Consider the following 20,785-nt stretch of genomic DNA (forward strand, 5'->3'; position numbering starts at 1 on the left):
TTAGCCATGGTTTTATACATATAAGTTCTAAGTTTCATTAAAAAAAGCGTAGTGCCTCTCTTTGACCGTTCAGGACTTTGAGGTGTCTGCAAATAGAAAAGCATTATTGCTGTAATAATTACATGTAGATGTAAAGCTAGTGAAACTGTTAGCAATTAATCATCAGCCTTCACTAAACATTGCTTTTCGAAGGCAGCCATTTTTTTTTTAAAAGCAAAAAAAAAAAAAAAAACCTACTTCTGTCTTCTGTTAAAAGCCAAGACAAATCATAACGTCATGTTCGCTGAAGATCATTTACTTTTCCAGCCATAATTATCTGCAAATGTGTACGAGCAGTTCGAGCCTCTCTGTCTTCTGTTAGCGGATGCAGTCGGTGAACCGGTCATCTGGAGTACAACGTTTTTAACGCTGAGCAGAACATGCCAGCTTGTTGGCCTGGGGCGGTTCATCGCAGCTGTATCGTATTGCTGTACCTGGATTTGACTTTAATAAACACACAGTGCAAAGTCAAACGAAACAGAGGAGCATCTGGCCAGTCATACATATTTGAAAAGCGACTGCGCACGGCAAACAAACAGAAACATGAATCGTTCTTTATCATTAAGCTTTATAGCTTTTTAATAGAGTGTATAATAACGTCTAGTATGCCTGTAGAGGTAATTTATGAAAAACACAATCTGTGTTTGGGATTTTATGTTGCACCTGCGTTAAGCTGCGCTGCCTTTATTTGCACAACCAGTTTTTAAATATGATGGCCTGTGTTCTCGCGTTTCTGGAAGACGTTTGTCCTCCCATCCGAAACTCTTTGGCATCTATAATTGCTGTTGATAGGAACCTATAGTTTCTAATTAGAAACATATGTAATAGTCATTTAATGTATGGTAGTCATGTGTCACGTGTGCTCGTATTGTAAATGATGTTCCTTGTGGAATAATACAGATTTGTTTTACTGCCAGTACTTTGTAGTGTAGTGGTATTTAGTATCTAGCAATGACTCAGTGTGAGGTTAAGGGTCTTGTAGATTTGGGGGTTGAATGACAGGGTGGCAAACTAAATAAAACATTACTGACTTATGGAAATATGTTAAAGGGATATTGTGCAATATATATAAAAAAGCATCTTATCTCCTCCTGGATTTAGGAAAGCCTAACTTCATGTGAGAAACTACTACTGAAAGCACAGAAAAAATAAACCTTTTAAGAAGTCTGAAACATTTACAAAGTAAATTCAGTTAAAATTATGAAATGATCAAACGCCAAAATGTTCATAGCATCTCTGTAAAATAAGAGGGAATAGCCCTGCATAAAGATCAATATAATAGTTTGTCCTGAATCCAGATCAAGTTAAGTTTTGAAGGAAGCCTTTTTAAAGCCTCAGAAACTGACACAGTGTTTTAGTTACTGCCTGTATTCCTCTCATCGGCTTCCTTTAGCTTTACGCTTTTGCCCAAATGTGGGTAATTTGTCAGAGAGCGTGCCTCCAAGTTATGAACATAACTAAACTTACACATCTAGGCCAAATAACACACCTGTATAGTCACACACACACACTTAATCTGTTGCCCAGAAAAGGACAAAATAATTTTTGCCGTTTGGTTTCCAAAGTAGCAGCAGCACAATCTGGGCAGAGCCGGCAGGCCTGCTAAAGTCTTTAACAGAGCTCCAAAAAAACCCAGAACATAGTTTTGTCCTCTTTGGTCTGTGGAAACAGCAGCAGCCTTGTAATATAAAACACCCAACTATGCTGACGTGGTTTGCTGTTTCATGTAGCTCCTTTGCTTGTTGGTTCTGGGCCTCTTTTTGGAAATCATGTTTCAGGGTTATTAGAAATTGCATCGGAAAGATAGTTATTCACAGAATTTGCTTTAGGATCTCTTCATGTGGGGATAAGTATTTTTTAGAGCTTGGTGAAACATTTGAGTGTCCAGACTCCATTTTGCAAAACATAGGAAACCAGCTTTCTTCAATTTTTGTAGTGTTGATGCATAAACATATGTATCCAATCCAAGGCGGGCCACAATCTAGTCTGTTAAAGATAGCCAGAAACAATTGTTGAGATGTTCAAAAATGTCAGAAATCTTGCCTCTTTTCACCATGTTGGCCCGAACATGTGAGTAAAAACAACCATTCAGCCATTCAGCACAGGCTTTGGAAGCACAGGGTTTATTTAGCTGGTTGATTGGGGTTAGAATCTGTCAGTCCAGGTGAAGAAGGTGCTACATTTCATGAAATACTGCTGCCGTTAGTCAGCTCTGACAGCTGTGTGTTAAATTCTGCAGAACTCACTCTTTAAAGCTGCAGCTTTGGCATTTTTTCCCCCTACAAAGACATGTGAAAAGGATTGACATGTTATGGAGAGACACATATGGTATTCATTGAAAAATAGCCAGCAGCTAATGACTAAATGACTATTTTCATACAACCACACAGAGTACCAATTAAAAGTTTAATACACCTAACTATTTACTATTTCGTTTAAAGGAGGACAGTCAAACTCTTTTCTGTCCTTTGCCAGACAAAATAATAGAAAAATTACTCTTTGTTTTGTGAAAAATGTGTACATTCCTGAGTTTATGAACTAGTTTTTGTTCTAATAATTTCAGAATATGCTAATTCAAATATTCATAGCACAAAAGTTTAGAGTGTCTCTTATAAATTTGCAAAATTTAATAGTTGGACAATGTCCAGACCATTAAAAGAAAAAACAACCAAAATTTGACACGTGAGATCTGGGATATTCATTTACAACAGGTCACACTGATTCTTTTTCACATAGCTCTACGTTTTCTCACCACACAGACAACTGACATGCTCACGTCACGGACCACAGCTTTGTGTTGTACACGGCGGCTTATGGATGTTTGCGTTTAGCAGTTGAAACGTATAATACGTTCAGTACGACAAGGTTCAATGTTTGCATTGTTCGTCTGTGTCAAAGGACGGCCTCACTCCCTTGATGCTGTCAGCCAAACACGGCCATCCTGAGGTGTGCAGCACTCTGATAGACTGCGGTGCTGAAATCAAAGCTCCTGACAACCGTGGCAGGTAGAGAAATAATAATTTAACAACACACTTGGAAGCAGACTAGATATTCATAAAATGTCTTCTTGCACGTAGCCGGATGTTTTCATTTGTGCTTCTGCGCTTTGATACGAGGTCTGTCCATGTTGTAGGACTGCTTTGATGCTTGCGGCTGAATCCAACTCAGTGGCTGCGGTGGAGGTCTTGGCTCAGAAAGGAGCAGACCTGTCCGCTGTGGATTCAGAGGGCCGTGATGTTGTACACTATACCAAGATGTCGGGCAGCTCTGAAGCCCAGACTGCCCTCTTGGCTGCTCTGAACAGACATCCACTTTTGGGTAAGACTTGAGAATAAAAAACGACTATTCACAGAAAAATACACAGGCAGTGTACATTTATACAGTATTTCAATTTAAATGTTTAATGTAACCTGGCCTAATTGGTATTTTACTTTCATTGACTGTTCCTGAAATAAAACCAAAAGTTAGGTTTCAAGCTTTTCCATGGATCAGGAAACTACTCTCAGATTTTTGCTAAGGTTTCAACACCATAGCAACACTGCCATCTACTGTTATACTGTGGTTACTGTTAGTGTTTCTCGTATGCTTTATTGAAGTGTTTGCTTCAACTTTCAGCTCTGGATGCCAAAACTCTGAAATTTGTGACTCCAGCCCCTGCTTATGCAAATAAGCATTTTTGATAAGCCAAATATACATGGGCATAATGTCGACAAAAACATTCTCACCTGTAGAGGGTCTCGCTGTCCTGGGCTTTGTGACTTCTCTACATGCTGCACTTTGCGCTCCTGTTTTCAAAATGCTCATTTGTTGTTTCTACTGACTCCCCTGACAGATTCCAAGTCTCCAAGAAGTCCTCAGGTAAAATATCTGTGACGTTTAACGTCTGCTCAGCTACTAAAATATTTGAACATGCATAGATTATCAAGTACAAGTGATAATCTGCTTGCTCTAACCAACCGCTAAACACTTCGGTGCTACGCTGATTATTTACAAACGAAACAATGACATTCCTACATATATAAATGGAATTTTATAGCCTACAGAATTGTGTGATTATACTATATAGAGAGCTCAAAATATTTACATCTGCATAATCAATCTATATAATACGTAAGTTTCACTTTCTGAAATGATTGACGAATAAATTTCTCAGGCAAAAAATGCATCACCTCCTCATTTTTCAGAATAAAACTTAAAACGTGTTTGACCATTCTTCTACTAACCAGCACTGAATCCCACCTCTGATTTTTCTTTCTCCTTTTTGTCGATATCTGTCTGATTCTCCTACTGGCTTCTTAGCATGATCAGGTAGCTAAGCTAAGTGATGAGCGGATCACAACTCCCAAAAAACGAAAAGCACCTCCACCTCCTAATAGTCCACTGCAGGTAAATGCATGTCTGTCTGTGCATGTCTGAAGTGAATTAATTAAAGGAATAATGAATTACAGCCACTGATTTGTTGTTGTTGTTTCCTGTTCTGTTCCCCTTTCTGTTTTCTCAGAGCAATCTGGCTTGGTGTTGTTTTATTTGTGTTGCTGCTGACCATCAGATTAGAAAAACTAGCTATTAATGATGACAATTAATTCTCAGCCAAGCTTAGAGCGTCTCTAAAACTCAGACGGTTTTATGTAGATAGGAAAAAATGAATCCTAAATGTATGTATTTGATCGTCCTTCAGAGTTCTGCACCCTCCTCTCCCTCTGCTGTTACTCCTAGCAGCACTCCTGCTTCCAACAAAGGTGACACTCCAAAGAGATTTAACTACAAGGTAGGACGAAACTGAAAAAGTTGTGCTGAGAAACTTTCTGTGTTTTACTTTATTGTTGCAATGCCATAAAAGTTATTCGTACCGCTTCAGCTTTTCAATATGTTCTCAGTCTGTTTGATTAGAATTTTATATAAAGAAATCAACACAAAGTATCACATATCTGTGAAGCAGGAGGGAAATTAACAAATACTGTAGTTTTCTTTACACATAATAATCTTAAAATGCAGTGTGCATTTTTTTATTAAACAGTAAGTTGTACGTCTAGAGTGAAATGAACACTGCTTACTAAGCAGGCGGATTTTATCCAGATGTATTTTTGTTACCTCCTTTCCAAAAGTTAGCTACAAAAATGTGCTACTGTGTGTTTGTCTTTTGTATGAAATCCTAATCGATTGCATTAAAGTTTCTGACTATAATGTGATTGTAGTGGAGGGTCAGCCTCCAGAGGTTTTTTTTCCACTTGTCTGTTCCCCTTCTTTGCCACAACCCTTCACTTCTGTCTCCTCCCCTCATCGCAAAGGAGGACGAGTTTTCAGGATTACCACTGAAAGAGGTCGAGAAGCTCCATGAAGAGAGAAACATGTTGCTGGAGACGATCGAAGACCTGAAGCAGACGGTGGAGACGGTGGCCGTTCCTCAACTGGAGGTGAGGGTGATAATGATTAACAGTCGGACCGTGTGGGGCTTGTTGACTTTGCTTCTGGGCAGCTTTAAAACCAGGTGGGTGAATGAGACTAGAAGAGCTAAACAAAGAATGACATCATTGCGGCTGCAATAACACACAGTGCAGAGAGCTACAAACACACACTGAATGTTTATTAAACCATACACTTGGCAGCTATACCTCTTAACGCTCTCTAACCGGATCACGAATTTTCATTGAGTTTAAGAACATTTTGACATTATTCACCACATCAAAAGACTTTTTGACATAAACTGTTTTAAAGATAACCCTCAAATTAGTTAATTAGTTTAGTCATTTCTGTTTTATTTGTAGTTCTTTTTCTAAGTTGAGTACGTTTCCGAATCATCTGCCGTCTTAAAAGGAGGTCTGAGCTAAGCTTACAACATGTCACAACTTGTGTTGTTTTCCTGACGATACCTGGAGGTCCCTAATGCTACCTTCATGTGTCTCTTTGGCATGTGAATATATGTGTTTGTTGGCAGGTCGAGCACACGGCGTCTGCAGCTCTGGTTTCTGCTCTGCAAGCCAGGATTAATGCTCTTACTTTGGAAAACCAGGAGCTTGCAAACAAACTGAAGGTACGTGCGTCTTTGTTGTTTACTCCCATGTTTAAGTGGTAAAGCCTGAATAGATTCAGCAAATTTGCTCAGTTTTAGAGTGTATGACTAACGTTACTGTATTTGAGGATGTACGCAGATGAAGAATAAAAGAACGCAACCACAAAGTAGCATAACCAAACAAGTTGGTCGGGATTTTCCAAACTAGCCCTAAAAAGGAATTTTGTAACAAGAAAGATTTGATGGTTAAAATCCCAATAGGTTGTTGAAAAATTATTGAATCCACCAGAAGCAATGTAAAGGAAAAGCTCTATAAGTTTTGATTTTATGGAGCTAAAAGATCTTTAAGGTACAATAGAACTTTGTTGGTAATACATTTAAATTGAAAGGGAAAATTTGATAACTTTTGATGGCTTTAAGAGAGACATGTTTTATTGATTATTCTCTGAAGAACTTTAATAGCAGCGTTATGAAATAACTGGAATATCTTCTGTCATTTTTTGTGACCTGCCCAACTTGTTGAGCTTAGGAAGAAATATTTGAACAAGTTATTTTTTCCCCATTTTCTGAAAAGTGTTTCAAACTTTGACCTACTTAATTATTTGTTTCTCAAACATTTCCAGTTTGAAAAAAAAAATACAACAGTGAAGAGGAAGGAAAATTATACAAGACTTTCAACATTGTTGACAAAGCCGAATATTCAAAATGCAGGTTGTGCATTTTTATTGATCCTTGCTAGTTTAACACAGTTTAGAACCACTAAACTCTACACTGTTATGTTTCCCAAATCTTTGCAAAAGAATTCATAAGATTAGACGTGCAATGTGTGTTTATGCCAATTTGCAAGTCTTGCCACCGATTCTCAATTGCATTCAGGTCTAGACTTTGTTTAGACCAAAATGCTTTGATCTAATCTAAAACATTACATTGTAGTTTTGGCTACATGTCAAGCTTCTCTGGCCACTAACAGGTTTTCTTACAGGATTTCTATTTATCAAGGAGATGTGCAGTGTTGGTCACACATAGAGTCCAGCAGAGTCCTGTTGACAGATTCTCCTCAAGAGTTTTGCTTCTCCTCAAGAGCCATCTTAGGCTGTTTGGTTGCTTCTTATTAACGCTCTCTTTGTCTGCTCTGTCACTTTAGATAGGTGGCCATGTTTAGGCTTGCAATAATCTTTTCTGTGTTGGATGGTGAACTGAACACATTTCTGGCAGATGTTCAAAGCTTTGGATACTGTAACCCAACCCATAAACTGCTCCACATTAAGCTGGATGTGTGGCGTTTGTTCATGATTCTGTTTGTTCGCTGATGTTCCCTAGCAAACCCCCCCCCCCCATAGCTTTCACTGAACATCTCTATTGTTTCTGAGATTTCGTTACGCAGAGGGGAATTTCACCTCCTAGAACACGATTCTCAGCCTGATGAGCGACAAAATCTACTCTGCAGATGTATTATTTTCCTTCCACTTCACAATTCGGTGATACTCTGAAGTTCGTGGTTGTGGAAAAGCTGTGGGAAACGGTTCAGAAGGGATAAACGGTAAAATGTTGCATATCCTGGATGAATCTGAATACTCCATAGCTACGGAAATCCAAAAGAAAAAAATGCTTTCCAGAGAAGCTGCACAGTTTGATCTGTGTGTTTCTGAGGCACCAAGGGCAAAAGTAATCAACCTCTGTGTTGTCCAAGTTTAGAGAAAGAGAAACTTAGAGAGTTATTTTGACCTTCTGGATAAATACAGCAGTGTCATCTGCATAGCGAATGAGTTCTCAGTTTTGACTGAAGCTCCTCAGGCGATTTTTGGATAAACGGTGACCTGAGTGATTTGAAGGAGATTTTTAAAGAAATTTGAAATTATGTTCATTAAAAATAATTTTTTAAAAACCCACCATATTTCCCAGTAATCTTTTTGGGATGGCTTTTGAAAGACACATTGATGGTTTACATGAGCCTGTTGTTGCTTCAGCAAATCAGGTTTCACTGCTGTCTTTAAAGCTTTACATGATATGTAATGTACTCATTTAACAATGCCATTATGCATCAATATTTAATAAAGTTTATTTTTATTTTTACTTTTTTCATTTTTATTTGACACGATGCTTTGATATAAATCAAAAATCAAAAATTTTCAGCTTAAAGTTTAACAGTTTTGGTTGTACAAAATAAATAAGTAAGCCAAAGCAAATACAATTAACTTTCCTTTTCAATCTATTATAATAACTCTTTTTTTTTTTTTACCCCAAAGAGATTAGAATAAATAATAATCATACATTTTTACTCTCATGTCCTCTCAACACACAGAGACTTCCTTCCCTACCAGGAAATGAGCTGAACGAGGACAGTCGTCCGAACAGCATGGCCTCCAACTCCTCCTTCCATTCCACACAGGACGAGTTTCATTCACCGGCACAAGTGGCCTCTACGACCCAGATGGAAGGGGGAGAGCATCCCGCTAAACTACAGGAAGTCGGGGGTGAAGGCGGGAGCAAGGAGGAAGTCAGGATTTTGAAACAAGCACTTGAAGGCCTTCAAATAAAGCTGCTCGAAACCAAGAAGGAGAACTGCTTGCTTCAGGCTCAGTTGAACTCCGACAGACGGAGACAAGGAGACGAGGATGGAAGCGCTCGAGAGAAAATAAAGGAGGAAGAGTTGATGGAAAGTTTAGCAGAGCTGCAGGCCAAACTGACAGACACTCAAGAGAGATACCATCAAGCCATGGAGGAAGTGGAGGATCTGAAAGCACAGATGGGAAGGGGAGCAGAAGAGTTTGCAGGGAAACTGGAGGCCGAGAAACTGGAACATGAGATGAAACAAGTGAAGTTGCGGCTCATCCAGTTGGAGTCAGAAAGAGACGCAACGGCTCAGCGAATCAGACCGATGGAAGAAGCGCTGCAGAGGACGGAGGAGGAGAGGCGGACGGCAAAGGAAAAAGAACAGAGGACTGCGCAGATCGAAGAGCTTTACAAGGAGGCGCAAGAGGAAGTCAGAATGCTCCAGGTAAAAACAAGATCCAGCCCTTTCAACAAAGTAGAAAAAAAATACAGATCAAATGTCTTATTTTAGCTTTTGAATGTCTTTTTTTTTTTTTTTTTTTTTTCAAATTACATAAACCGTGCCATTATCTCAGTTTGCAATCTCTTAATTGCTGTTGCATAGGAGGCCCTGAAGGGAACGGTCCCCGTCGAAGCCGCAGCCAAAGACTTTGAGGAGATGAAGGCTGATTTAAATGAGGTCATTGCTGGGCAGCAACAGCGCTTGCTGGAGCTGTCACACTCCTACAGTGAAACCAAAAGCCAGCTGATTGCCGCTCAGAAAGAACTGGCCGAAGCCCGAGCCGAGAAACCCTCAGCCTCGGCCTCGGCCGTCTCTTCAGAGCATCAAGTCCAGATGCTGAGCAGTAAAGTGGAGGAGCTGCAGACATCGCTCGCCGAGACTGAGAGGAAGCTTTCTGTTGCTCAAGAGGACATCGCGCGCCTGAGGCAGGAGGCCGAGGGTCAGACACAGAGCTCCGTGACCCTTGCCGACCACACACAGGTCGTGTCGTCTCTGGGAAATGCCATCAAGGAGCTGGAGAGTGACTTGGAAACCCTCAGAGAGCAGCTGCATCAAAAGACGACACAAGTGGAGGCTTTTCAAAAGAAGTACGGAGAGAAACTTAAGAAAAGAAAAAAAAAAATGGGGGGTAGAAAATGTTTTTAACTGCTATGCATCACACTAACCAGTTAGTTATTTTGAAGGAGACCAGCTCGGCTGAAACATTAGGCTTCATCAAGTGTCGCTTAGACTTTTACTTATGTGTGCAGATTTACTTCTTATGTTTCCACTTTTAAACATTTTGGTCAGGTACCCAATCTTGTGAATTTTTGAGTCATTCAATTGTCAGTATTCAGTCAAACTATTACTAGTCTTGACAGTGTTATGAAATGGCCCTACCGTATGTGCCAGAAAAATATATCAGACTCCCCTTTTTTAGATGGTCTTCCAAAACAAATTTTTAATTTTTACACACAACCTACCAACTGCAGAAGCATACATGAAAGCCTAATTAATTTTCTTGTGTGTCTGCGTCACACAGGCTGAACGCAGAGCAAGACGTCACCTCGGAGGACGCAGTTCCACGTCTGGACCACGAGACCATGCGGGAGCAGCTGGAGGGTGAGGTGAACCATCTGACTCAGCTCCTTCAGGCAGCCTTAAGGAAGCAGGATGAGATGGCTCTGGAGGCGGCGGATGCGTGGCAGAAGGCAGGAGGAACAGAAACGAAGACATCCACAGAGGAGCATCTCCTGATGTAACGTCTCACGTCGAGCTTGTCCCTTTCTTCCATCCGTTAGGCGCGAGATAATCGTGCAGAGCGGGAAGCTCTGCAGGAGCTCTTGATGTCACGGGAGAAAGAGAACCAGACTCTGAGCTCCAAACTCGCCGAGGCGCAGGATGCTGTGTGTCAACTCAAGCAGCTGGTAGAAAATCACGTGGCATCGGAAAGAGAAAAGAACAAGAGGGTGAGTGATTATCCGTTTGTCTGAACCGTCTGCTTCAGAAAACCAGTTCAAAGAAAGCTTAATCAGAAACCATAGAAGAAAGAATTATCGACTGGAAGTTCCTGTTATCTTGTACTGCTAGATTTCCTTTAGCTGCATATGGAGGTAAACAAATCTTAATCAAAACACTTCTTTGTTGCTTCATAGTGTTTGTTGTCATGTGAATCTTTGCTTTCTTCCGTCTTCAGATAGACGACTTGTCTCGTGAAGTAGGCAAACTAAAGGAAGCCCTGAACAGCCTGTCGCAGCTCTCCTACACATCCTGCTCCCCGTCCAAGAGGCAACAGCAAAACCAGCAGATGGAGACGCTTCAGCAGCAACTAAAGCAACTTCAGTACCAGCTTGCCGTAAGATTCGTTTTAAGTCATACGTAGCAACTCACTGTTAATGCTTGTATTTGTTCCCGTGGAGTACCTGAACTAAGTTTTTACCTTGTGTTTCCTTTAAAGGAATCAAAGAAGCAGCATGATGAAATAGTGTCAGTCTACAGGATGCATCTTCTCTATGCGGTTCAGGTAAATCATGAATTTTTACTAATTTCACCCAGTGCAACGCATGCAATCTATCAAATCAGTTTTCATAAATCTGGATTATTCAATGTCCATTAAACAATGTGGACATTTTGGCAATATTAGTCAGTTACTTAGCTTACTTACATCAATGCTATTTTTTTTATTTATTTAATAGTTAGGTAAAAAGCACTGAGAAATTTAAACCTGGAATTTTTGATATGAAAACTGTGATATTTGTGGTAACGGTTAGACCTCAACAGGTTGTTGAGCTGCAGTATTGTAGAAAAAGTCACATAATTCTTTGGAGTCTTGATAATCCAAAACTTTAAACCAGTTAACCAGTTAATAACTGAGCTTGCGCCGTCTCCCTCAGGGTCAGATGGACGAGGACGTCCAGAAAGCTTTGAAGCAGATATTGAAGATGTGCAAGGTGCCAAGCCAAGCCAAGGAGGCCTGCTAGGAGTCGGCCGGGAGTCTCCACAAAAGCACATTTATTTTTAGACTGAAAACACATTGTGCCTGTGTATAAGCCCAGAGTATTTGCTTACAAGGAGTCGGTTTACAAGTATGCGTTTATTGCCTTTGCTAAGGTCATTTTGAACCTTTAAACCCCTCTGCTCTACATACATGAAAGTGCTGTCAGCTAATGGATGACTCGCCTGGGAAAGCCACATGGGAAAGGAAATCAGCCAGGTGTTAGTCTGTAAAGCAATTCAGTGTAAAGAATAGGCATCCGTTGCAAAAATGAAATATCCAACTTTTTTTTTTTTCCTGCGTTAATCTTGCAGTTGAAGCAAGCGTTGATGTTTATTCAGCCAGGTTCCTGCTTTGAGAAATATTTCTTTTGAATCCAACTGTACACAATCCTGATAACATCAGGGCTTTAAAGTTTTAGGATAAACTAAAAAAGAAAAATGGATGAGCCAGCACCCATATGCAGACCAGTTCAAAGCAGGTGCAAATAGCAGCACTAAGGCTGTAAACACAGATGTGGAACTGCTGTGTACAAACTGATCTTCAAACCTGCCAAACAAAAAAAAAGCATGAATAAGGTTTTCCAACAGTAACAATAGACACAGAAAGGGTCTGTCTGTCTGTCTGTGCTAAAACCGTCAATTTGTGCATTTTAAATGTGTCGTCACTGTGACACAAACACAATGCTAGAGTGTAGAATCAGCCTCACTGGCTTTTTTTTTTTTTTTTTTTATAAAACAGATTTTAAATCACTCATGTCTGTCCAAATTTTAGAAACAATTTACATTTGGCCTTCTGAACAATTAATGGAGCCATACTGAAAAGAGTGAAAATGAAATCTTTCTTTAAGAAAAAGCTGAATTCTTCCCAAAATAGCGACAAAAAAAAAATCAAATACTTACCGAGTTTTTCATGTGACTAAGAAGATTTTATTTGTGACAAAGCACTATTTGTTGTAGTTGTTTCTAAACTATAGATCTTCCTTTTGTCATCCATATAATAGGTTTTAACTGTTGTAGAAAAGAAAAACATTTCACTTGTGACAAATGCGTAACTGTGTGCATTCGATATTTATGTGTTTTTATCTCGGTTTAGTTTCCTTACTGTTTTGTCTTGTTTGCAGACTGTTTTTTTTTTTTTTTTACTTGGAAAGCATGGTGGCTGGAAATGATTGGCTGAGTTCTGCCATGTGCCTGTAAATCATCAGACTTCATTTTAACATCTCAATTATTTATTTACATTTGCCCGATTTTTATTTTGTAGTTCCCTCGTTTGATCCAGCGTTCGTCTGTAGGTACACGTTAAGCTCACTGTTTTCGTCCTGCGCTCCTTTGCCTTAGCACTGTTCTTAGGGAGGCCACATTTCTACTGAAAAGCGTTTCGTCTGTTCGGCGTCCAGTCAACACTAAAATGATTTTGTTTGGGTGAGTCTCTCAGGTGTAACCTTTTACACCTGACTGAGATGTTTGACAGATCTTATAGCTGGAGACAAACTTCTTCGCTTTACGCCTCGGCTCACGTTTTGTACCGGCAAAGGGAAATCCGAGAAACTTTGTTGTTTGGTTTACTAACGGTTTGTTTTGTAGTGACAAGAAAAAAATTGTTTACCATCCACTTTATTAAATTTTAAAGATAAACCGTGTTATTTTCTGTGTGTGTTTATATTTGCCACCTGTCATGGTTCAGATTAGTCAACTGATACTTATTCCTTTCTTGAAATATATACAATTTTAAGAAAATTTGGTATTTCCCTTACAGATTTGTTCTGTTCTTTATTTTTTGTCACTCTTCATTCTTTTAAAAAGGAATTAAAAGTGCAAATTGTGAATTTTTCAAAAAATGTTTTATTTATTAAGGGGGGAAAAGGCCATCCAGGCCCACTAGCACCCCTGCACTAGGTCATGTGTGGAAAATAAATTAAATCCCCACTTATCTTCATTTATTAGCTGTGAGTAGTCATAGCTACACCCATGAAGAATGTGAAGAAGGATAAATGTTCAAAAAAAGCAACACCCTGATATAAAGAAATGTAAGAACAGGTGATTAACTTAAACATTCATCCTCAACTTAAATCTCGGCATTGTGATGCATTTTTTTGAAACGACATGGTAACAACTGGCTAAGAGCCGACAAGGTTGAAGTACCCAGATATTTTACTCCAGTAAACGAAACTCTACTTCAGCATATTTTTTTTTTTTACTAAAGTAAAAGTAATTGTCCTAGAAATTACTCAAGTAGGATTAGAAGTATTTGGCAAAAAGGCTACTTGAGTACTGAGGACCTGACCATAACACCTAATTTAATATTTAACAGAAATAAATTACAAAGTTATGTGCAAATCTTGGTATTTTAAAGACAAAAAAATAATAATATCCACATGACTACAAGATATAAAATTCAGGTAGAAGTAACTTTTTTTTTTTTAGATCAAATTGTTTTTCAATAGACATGAGACCTATGACATTCATTCTTGCAGTAGGTAATGTATTTCAGGGTAAATGAAATATTTCAGGGTACGATCACTGGAAAGTGATCGTAGATAAAAATTTACAGAACAACAAAGCTTGTGTACAAACTAGAAATCTCCCTATATTTGATCATTTTGTGAGCTTATTTGCTGTGGATCGAGTAGACAGAACTTTTTCTCCAGTAAGACTAACGATATTTCCTAATTAATGTTTCTTCAATAAAATTAAAACTATGTTGTAGCAAAACTACTCATACATGTGCATTTTCCCCCCATAAATTGCTCAAGTACAGTTACTACACACGTCTTTCTAGAAGGCTAAATAATCTTCTGAATATGGTCTTTCAGTAGTTTGAGATGCTTTCTGAATGAAATGTTATCACAATTACCACATTGTCAGATCAAAAGTAATGAGATCGATACCTGCTTTCTCAGTTTAGTCAAAGTGAAATTAATCGTAGACGAAATGAAGCACTCACACTCACAACACTTTTAGTCCAGTGTGGTACCCAGAATATGAAACCTGTTGCCTGATGTTTAGTGACCAAGCAGAATGCACAGGCAGTAAAATGCCACCAGATGGCAGCACACACCAGGATGGATCTTTGTGACAAGGTAGTTTGTGTTCAAGGACATGAAAAACAGAGAAATGATTTCCTGTAAGACGCAACATAAGGTCATAATTCTTGGAGTTGAAGGGTTTCATTCGATCAGGAAGTTTATCAAAAACATATTGTAACTCACAAAATTTATGTTACTTTCTGCAAGTCACAGCATAAAATAAGATTGCTGTATTATGTGACCTGCGATCTCATACTTTCTACAACTTAGAGGTTGCCTAAAGGAACATAATAAAAAAAACATCATTTGATTTCTGGTAAAATAATCTGTAAAATCCAGAAAAAATAAACTTTTAAATCCACAAAATCAGCCTTTAAATTATTCAAAGTCCTGTGATCAGAGCTCGTAACTCCTGGAAGGTAATTTATGTTCTGGGAATAAAATCTGTAAATCCATCTACATTCTGAGATGCCCTGAATGTTGCAAAAGACAATGTAACATTGGAACCTCGTAATTTCTGCAACTTAAAGGGAAACTTAAAAAGTATCCTAAGACTTAATATTCTTGATATTCAAATAGAGGTTCCAGGACAGTAACTTCACAATTTGTGCAATATTAATTTGCAAGTTTTGGAAGGTACACTAGTAGAAAGTGACCTATAATCCTTCAAGTAATTTATAATCTCTAGGTACTAAGTACCAAGTTCTATGAATGTGACCTCTGACTTCTGGACGCAAACCATTAAGTGGCAGAACATATCTGATTATATTTGTGTTACCACCAAATAAGAATATGTAGGATTTACAAAAAACTCCAGTGATTTTGTTTTGGCAGCTCACGGTGGGTAAACATCGCTCTGTTTTTTTTTTTTAAATCTGTCCCTCTACCCATGCATTTTCTTGATCATCCTCCAAAACCGATGGAAGAAATGAAGAAACGTACCCTTCTGAGTTCCAAACACTCTGGATAGAGAACTAATCACATGCATTGTTTGTTTTCCTGTTTGGTTAGGCTCACCGTAGCGCATGTCAGCACTTGGTTCTCCCTCTGCGTCCACTCAGCTTTGCCTCTCTGAAGTGCTGCCAACTTGGTTTTGAGTCATTTATCTTCCGCTCTGCTTCCTGCTAACCAGTGGCACAACCACGTTGTTTCCTGTCTTGGCTGTGTGTGTTTTGCCTGCTGGGTAAATGCACACATGCAGATATTCACACAAGAACACACACATACCTTTGCCCTTAGTCAACCACTTCCTATCCACCTTTGCTTTCTCCCACGTTCTGCCCTCGGACCCTGTGGGGTGAGTGGAGGATAAACCAATGCTGTGATCATAACCCGGAAGCGGCCCACATTTGCTAAACATCCTGAGGTTAAAAAAAAAATAAAAAAATCCAATTCTGGAATCTGAGTGTCACTATGGTCAGTCTGAATAACTCACAACTTATTAAGTATGGATTTTTTAATCTATTGTTATTAAAAACAATGCAGAGATGATAAAAAAAAAGATAGTACGCTTTCCTTTGTTTTAGCGTTTGAGATGAAACACATCCTACATCTTTTAGTGTTTTGGATGTTATAGGATTTTGGTCTTGTAATGACTAATAATGACTGCCGATCAATGAGCTAAAAAAAGATTGGAGGAAGTCGGACCCGCCAGAAAAATAAACAAAAGACCATATTAAATGGGTGCAAAGAGAGAGCTCAATCTGACCATGCAAAAGTCAGACATTAGTAGCATAATGATGAGACAAAGATGTAATGACTAAGTCAAAGCTAAGAAGACCTACATAGCATGAGGTAACGTTGTTGCCAAGAGACGTACTACATAGAAACGTAAGGAGTCGATTAGAAGAGAAGAGAGAGTGCATAGGTTAGAATTACTGCGTGGGTGACTAATTCCCCACTGACTCACTCTTGAAGTTGCGTATGTAAACGTGCTCCTGCTTCCAGGATCACGTGGGGACAACGACAACCTATGGCTTTGTAGTGAGTTAAAATAGCAGCAGGAAGAGAAGTCTTCCAGCTGCCTCCTGTTAGAAAACATATCCTTTTCTATGGTTTTTGTGGACTTTAGCAAGCCATATATTTCTGACTGATTATGGTTTGTGTGCTTGGTAAATATTGTTGAAGAGTCTCCTGCTAATATGCGTCATAGGACTTCTGCTTGCTCCATGTGTGCTGTTGGCTCAAAAAACCTATTTAAGGCCTGGTGTTTACATTTGCTACTTGTGTGTATACATTACACGGGTCAGGTTAATTAGGCATTTCCGAATATTTTTGGCCGCATATTTAGAAATCTAACCTGACAATTATTTAGCAGAGATTTTATTCGGAATTACATTATTGGCATACTGAACAGTCGACTTATTGCGCCTGATAAAAGTATTCACATCTCTTCAACTTTACAACATTTCTTTCCCATGTTACAACCACAAACTCCATAATGTGTAATTGGGATTTCATGTGACACACCAACACAAAGGCGAGAACAATGAAGTGGAAGTGGCATGCATTTATGGAACCCCATTTTCCTGCAGTAACACAAGATTTTTATTTACATATCTACCTGCTTTCTGTATGCAGAAACTGAATTTTTGCCCATTCTTCTTGGTAAAACAGCGCAGTCAGATTTTATAGAGGGAAGCAGTTTGCTAGATATCCAGGCCGGCTCTAGCTCCTCTGGATTTTACTGAGCAAATCGAAAACACATAAAAAAAATGTTGATATAAGTCAATCAATTGAACTTGATGAATTACCAGTTGAAAGCCGAACCTCTTCCACATTCTTAAATATTCTGCTGCTTCTAAGTCTTTGAGAGTTGATTCACCTCCAGGTTTATGCCATTTCCCTTTCATCGTCTTTAGCAAACTTAACAATGACTTTCTTCTTGCCAGTCTTCCAATTTTGTGGTGCTACTGTCTGAGCTCCATATTGCTGCAGCTCCTCTTGCTACATTTGGCCTCGTGATTGCTTCTCTCACTAATTCTCTCCCTAGGTGGGCATCCTTGTTTTGCTAGATTTGGAGTTGTGATACAATCCTTCCATTTTGTTTTCTGATTTTGAAAGCTTGAGTTACTGTTTGTTAATGTTCTCTGAAACATCTCTGAGACACTAAAGGTTCCTCATATCCCAGAGCTCAGATTAAGTTAAAGGTCACTTTTAAAGCTTGTTGGTAAACTTCCCCCTAACCTCAAAATGACCTACCAGAATTTGCAAGTTACTAGTTTCAAATTGCGGAGGAACCCATTTGCTGTTTTCCTTGAATTTAAAGTTTATCCTCTGAAAATAAAAGGTTACTTTTCCAGAACTTACAGGGTACCCCTCCTGGAAATTACATGGTAGCTTTCAAGCCATGCTGTTGAGAGTCTAAGTAGGCAAGACCCATTTTCTTCCAGGATATTTTTCTGCTCATAATTTTTGAAGGTAGTCTAGATTTTCAACTTATTCATTGAGTAAATAAAAACTGTGTGAGAATATTTTGAATTTCGCCAATTTTTGTGTATGCTGTGAATAAAACTTTTACTAACCTTTGACCTCAACACCATCAGCCAGCCTTTTAGTGACCTGTAACGCTCACTGTAACCCAGATGCACGCTCACTGTCACCTCCACTCTTCTGTTTGTCAGATCCAGAAGAACCCTCCTTGATGCTGCCATGAAAATATCTATGAGGTAGTTTTATTTGACTCACTAGCGCAACACAAGCTGAAGAGGAAAAGTTAAAGGAGTTGATTGGCAAAGTCTCCACTCGTAAATAGTAATAAGGACATAAGAGAAAGATTTAACAAATAAATGTCAGGAATATATTTAATGCTTGAAACCAACTTCTGATGCTGTGGTTTAATGCAAACATTTGGGCATTTTCTAGGTAATATAAAAAAATTAAGAACATGATCCTTTAAATCTTAACAGTATGTTTTCAATCATTAATAATTTTACTATGTCAAAGTTTTGGTGTTTGATTACTCTTTTTTTTTCTTGCCTTTCAGATTTGGTGCAGCTGCTCTGATTAGTCATCATTAACCAGGAAAGCAAAACTGAGGACATTTTTACAAAGTAAATTTTTCAACTTTAGCAATAATTGATTATTTTCCTAATGAGAAGAAATAAAACACAGGATGCATTTGTTAGAGTGGTGGATTGATGATTTTATTAAGTTCCTTTAGAAATACGCAACCGTCTCTGTCCTTGACACCATACACCGTATCTAAAATATTTTATAGAGGATGCAGCTTGGGAAGCTGCATGCTCTACCCTTCCTTTTTCCTTGGTGACGTTTGGCTGTACCACCATGAGCAGAAATAAAGAAGACTGTGGTAGTGCTAAGATGATTTACACCATATATTAATGCAAAACAGGGTATTTGTTTGGACTATTAAGACAAGCAGTTGTATGCATTTTTAGAAGTAGTAATTATTCATGAATTTCAGCTATTCATAGGCAATAATGGTACCTACCACCTGGAGATGGTGGGAGTCCAATATACCTAATTTTTGCCCCAACAGCCATGAAATAATCACCTTAACTTAAATTTACTGTGTTATATTTTGGACTGAAATTAAGTGTTTGTGACTGGAAATTAAATGGTTCCCAGTGTAATTATCTGAATCAATCTGAACTGAATTTCGGCTGGATTGTATTAAAAAAGGACAGGACATAAATTGGACCCGTTTGCTTTGTAAACTAGTTGAGATGACATTTTTGCTTTGTTATTGGATCTGTATAAATCAGCTGACATACTTTGGTCAGCGATACTTTAGTCCATCTGATTTTAAGGTGATTAAAATTAAAACAAAACTGAAGCTGTTGCCTGATGAGCGAACAAGTCTAATCTACAACACTTACATTTTGAGAGAGAGCAGAAAATGTTAAATATTGTTTCACCTGCATTTTATTAGCAGAAAAGGGCCAATTTCTTTCTTGATTTACTGTAAGAAACATTTTTGATGTTCAGTCATCTACAGTCAATGCCTCTCAGCTATTGTGAGAATGATTATTTTTCGAAGTCCAGGGTCTTATTGACATGTCAACTAATCTCTCATCTAATGACTTCATGCATGTCCTAATCTCCTGTTGTCATTGTTGAGAATTATGATCTGCTGCTTTCTATTTGGCTGAGCTTGAGACCACGTGGGTGTTCAAAAATGTACTTTATTGAGATTTCTGAAATAAAAGATAACTTAAATATGGACAAATTGATCTTGCTTTATCTCCCTTGTACATCTTCTATATTATTTTCCCTTTTCTCTTCTCATGCAGATCTTTTTGGTTTGTCAACATTGTAAACATGCTCACATTCCACTCCAGTGCGACCACATTTTATTGTCGAGTAATTAACTGATGAGTGCAACATGTTGTTGTTCTGTTCAGCCACCAAGCCATCAAATGTTCTCAGTTTGTCTAATGCTGGCGGGCCTTGAAATAAGAGCCTGCAGTAGACGAATGGAGGGGCGTAAGAGACGCATGCAGCTTAATTGCTGCAAGATGTAACGCCGCCTGCGGCCTGCTGCGGTCAACAGACGAATTTCCACGTGCACGCGCATACACTTCGAATGGGTGCAAATGAACCAACTTGTGAGCACATAGCGTGTACAGTAAAGAAAACAGAGTTTTCCCAGTGTGTTACTAAATTACAGCATGGTTGGGTGATTTTCAGATCTATTTTTGTTTGTTTATTGGTGAAAAACAAGGTCTTATTTTTTTTTTACCACAAGTCTCTAATTTGATGGAAATATGTTAAAGTCAGTCTTTGAAGTAAATGCTATCATACAAAATCAAGCCGATTCAAAATGTACAATAACAAGTTTTAATTGTAAGATCCTTACGGTAATGAAGAGTCCAATTAATTTGGCTCCTGTCCAATTAAATCCAACTTATTCAAATACAATGAAATCACACAGTCAGATTCAACGTCAATTAGTCCTATTCCATATGAAAATACAATTAACGCCACTTTGTTGTTGCAGTTGGTAAAAGGTTATCTAAGGAAGCTCATCTGATTAGATCAAGTTGTTGAGTTTGCAGCAATCCCACTCCATAAGCAAGCATTAGGTGAGAGTGGAAAGAAATTCTTCTGCTCAAATCTACAGTCATCTTCTTTGCTTTGTTCACATTCAAGAAGAGATGATTGTTCCCACACCATGCCACAAAGCGGTCCATCAAATTGTTGTATTTGTAGCTTTGT

At 38.6% G+C, this 20,785-nt stretch overlaps 1 protein-coding gene across 3 annotated transcripts in view; it reads left to right on the forward strand.

The window, feature by feature from the left end:
- Positions 1 to 13,214, forward strand: part of rai14 (retinoic acid induced 14) — a 37,849-nt gene extending 24,635 nt beyond the window's left edge. For 2 of the 3 annotated variants that reach the window (XM_014966961.2, XM_088010990.1), the window contains 14 exons: positions 2,938 to 3,044; positions 3,173 to 3,357; positions 3,872 to 3,897; positions 4,339 to 4,425; positions 4,718 to 4,807; positions 5,328 to 5,453; positions 5,975 to 6,070; positions 8,352 to 9,047; positions 9,207 to 9,691; positions 10,126 to 10,294; positions 10,385 to 10,552; positions 10,780 to 10,938; positions 11,041 to 11,106; positions 11,477 to 13,214. In XM_014966961.2, the coding sequence (XP_014822447.2) occupies positions 2,938 to 3,044; positions 3,173 to 3,357; positions 3,872 to 3,897; positions 4,339 to 4,425; positions 4,718 to 4,807; positions 5,328 to 5,453; positions 5,975 to 6,070; positions 8,352 to 9,047; positions 9,207 to 9,691; positions 10,126 to 10,294; positions 10,385 to 10,552; positions 10,780 to 10,938; positions 11,041 to 11,106; positions 11,477 to 11,563 (2,547 nt within the window). In that variant the 3' untranslated portion in view covers positions 11,564 to 13,214. The remainder of the gene's footprint in view (positions 1 to 2,937; positions 3,045 to 3,172; positions 3,358 to 3,871; positions 3,898 to 4,338; positions 4,426 to 4,717; positions 4,808 to 5,327; positions 5,454 to 5,974; positions 6,071 to 8,351; positions 9,048 to 9,206; positions 9,692 to 10,125; positions 10,295 to 10,384; positions 10,553 to 10,779; positions 10,939 to 11,040; positions 11,107 to 11,476) is intronic. The other variant, XM_088010992.1, reaches the window with a different exon arrangement.
- The last annotated feature ends 7,571 nt before the right edge of the window (positions 13,215 to 20,785 follow it).

Source organism: Poecilia mexicana, unplaced genomic scaffold, assembly GCF_051168715.1.
Source record: "Poecilia mexicana isolate PSO_F unplaced genomic scaffold, ASM5116871v1 scaffold_12, whole genome shotgun sequence".
NCBI classification, from domain to species: Eukaryota; Metazoa; Chordata; class Actinopteri; order Cyprinodontiformes; family Poeciliidae; genus Poecilia; species Poecilia mexicana.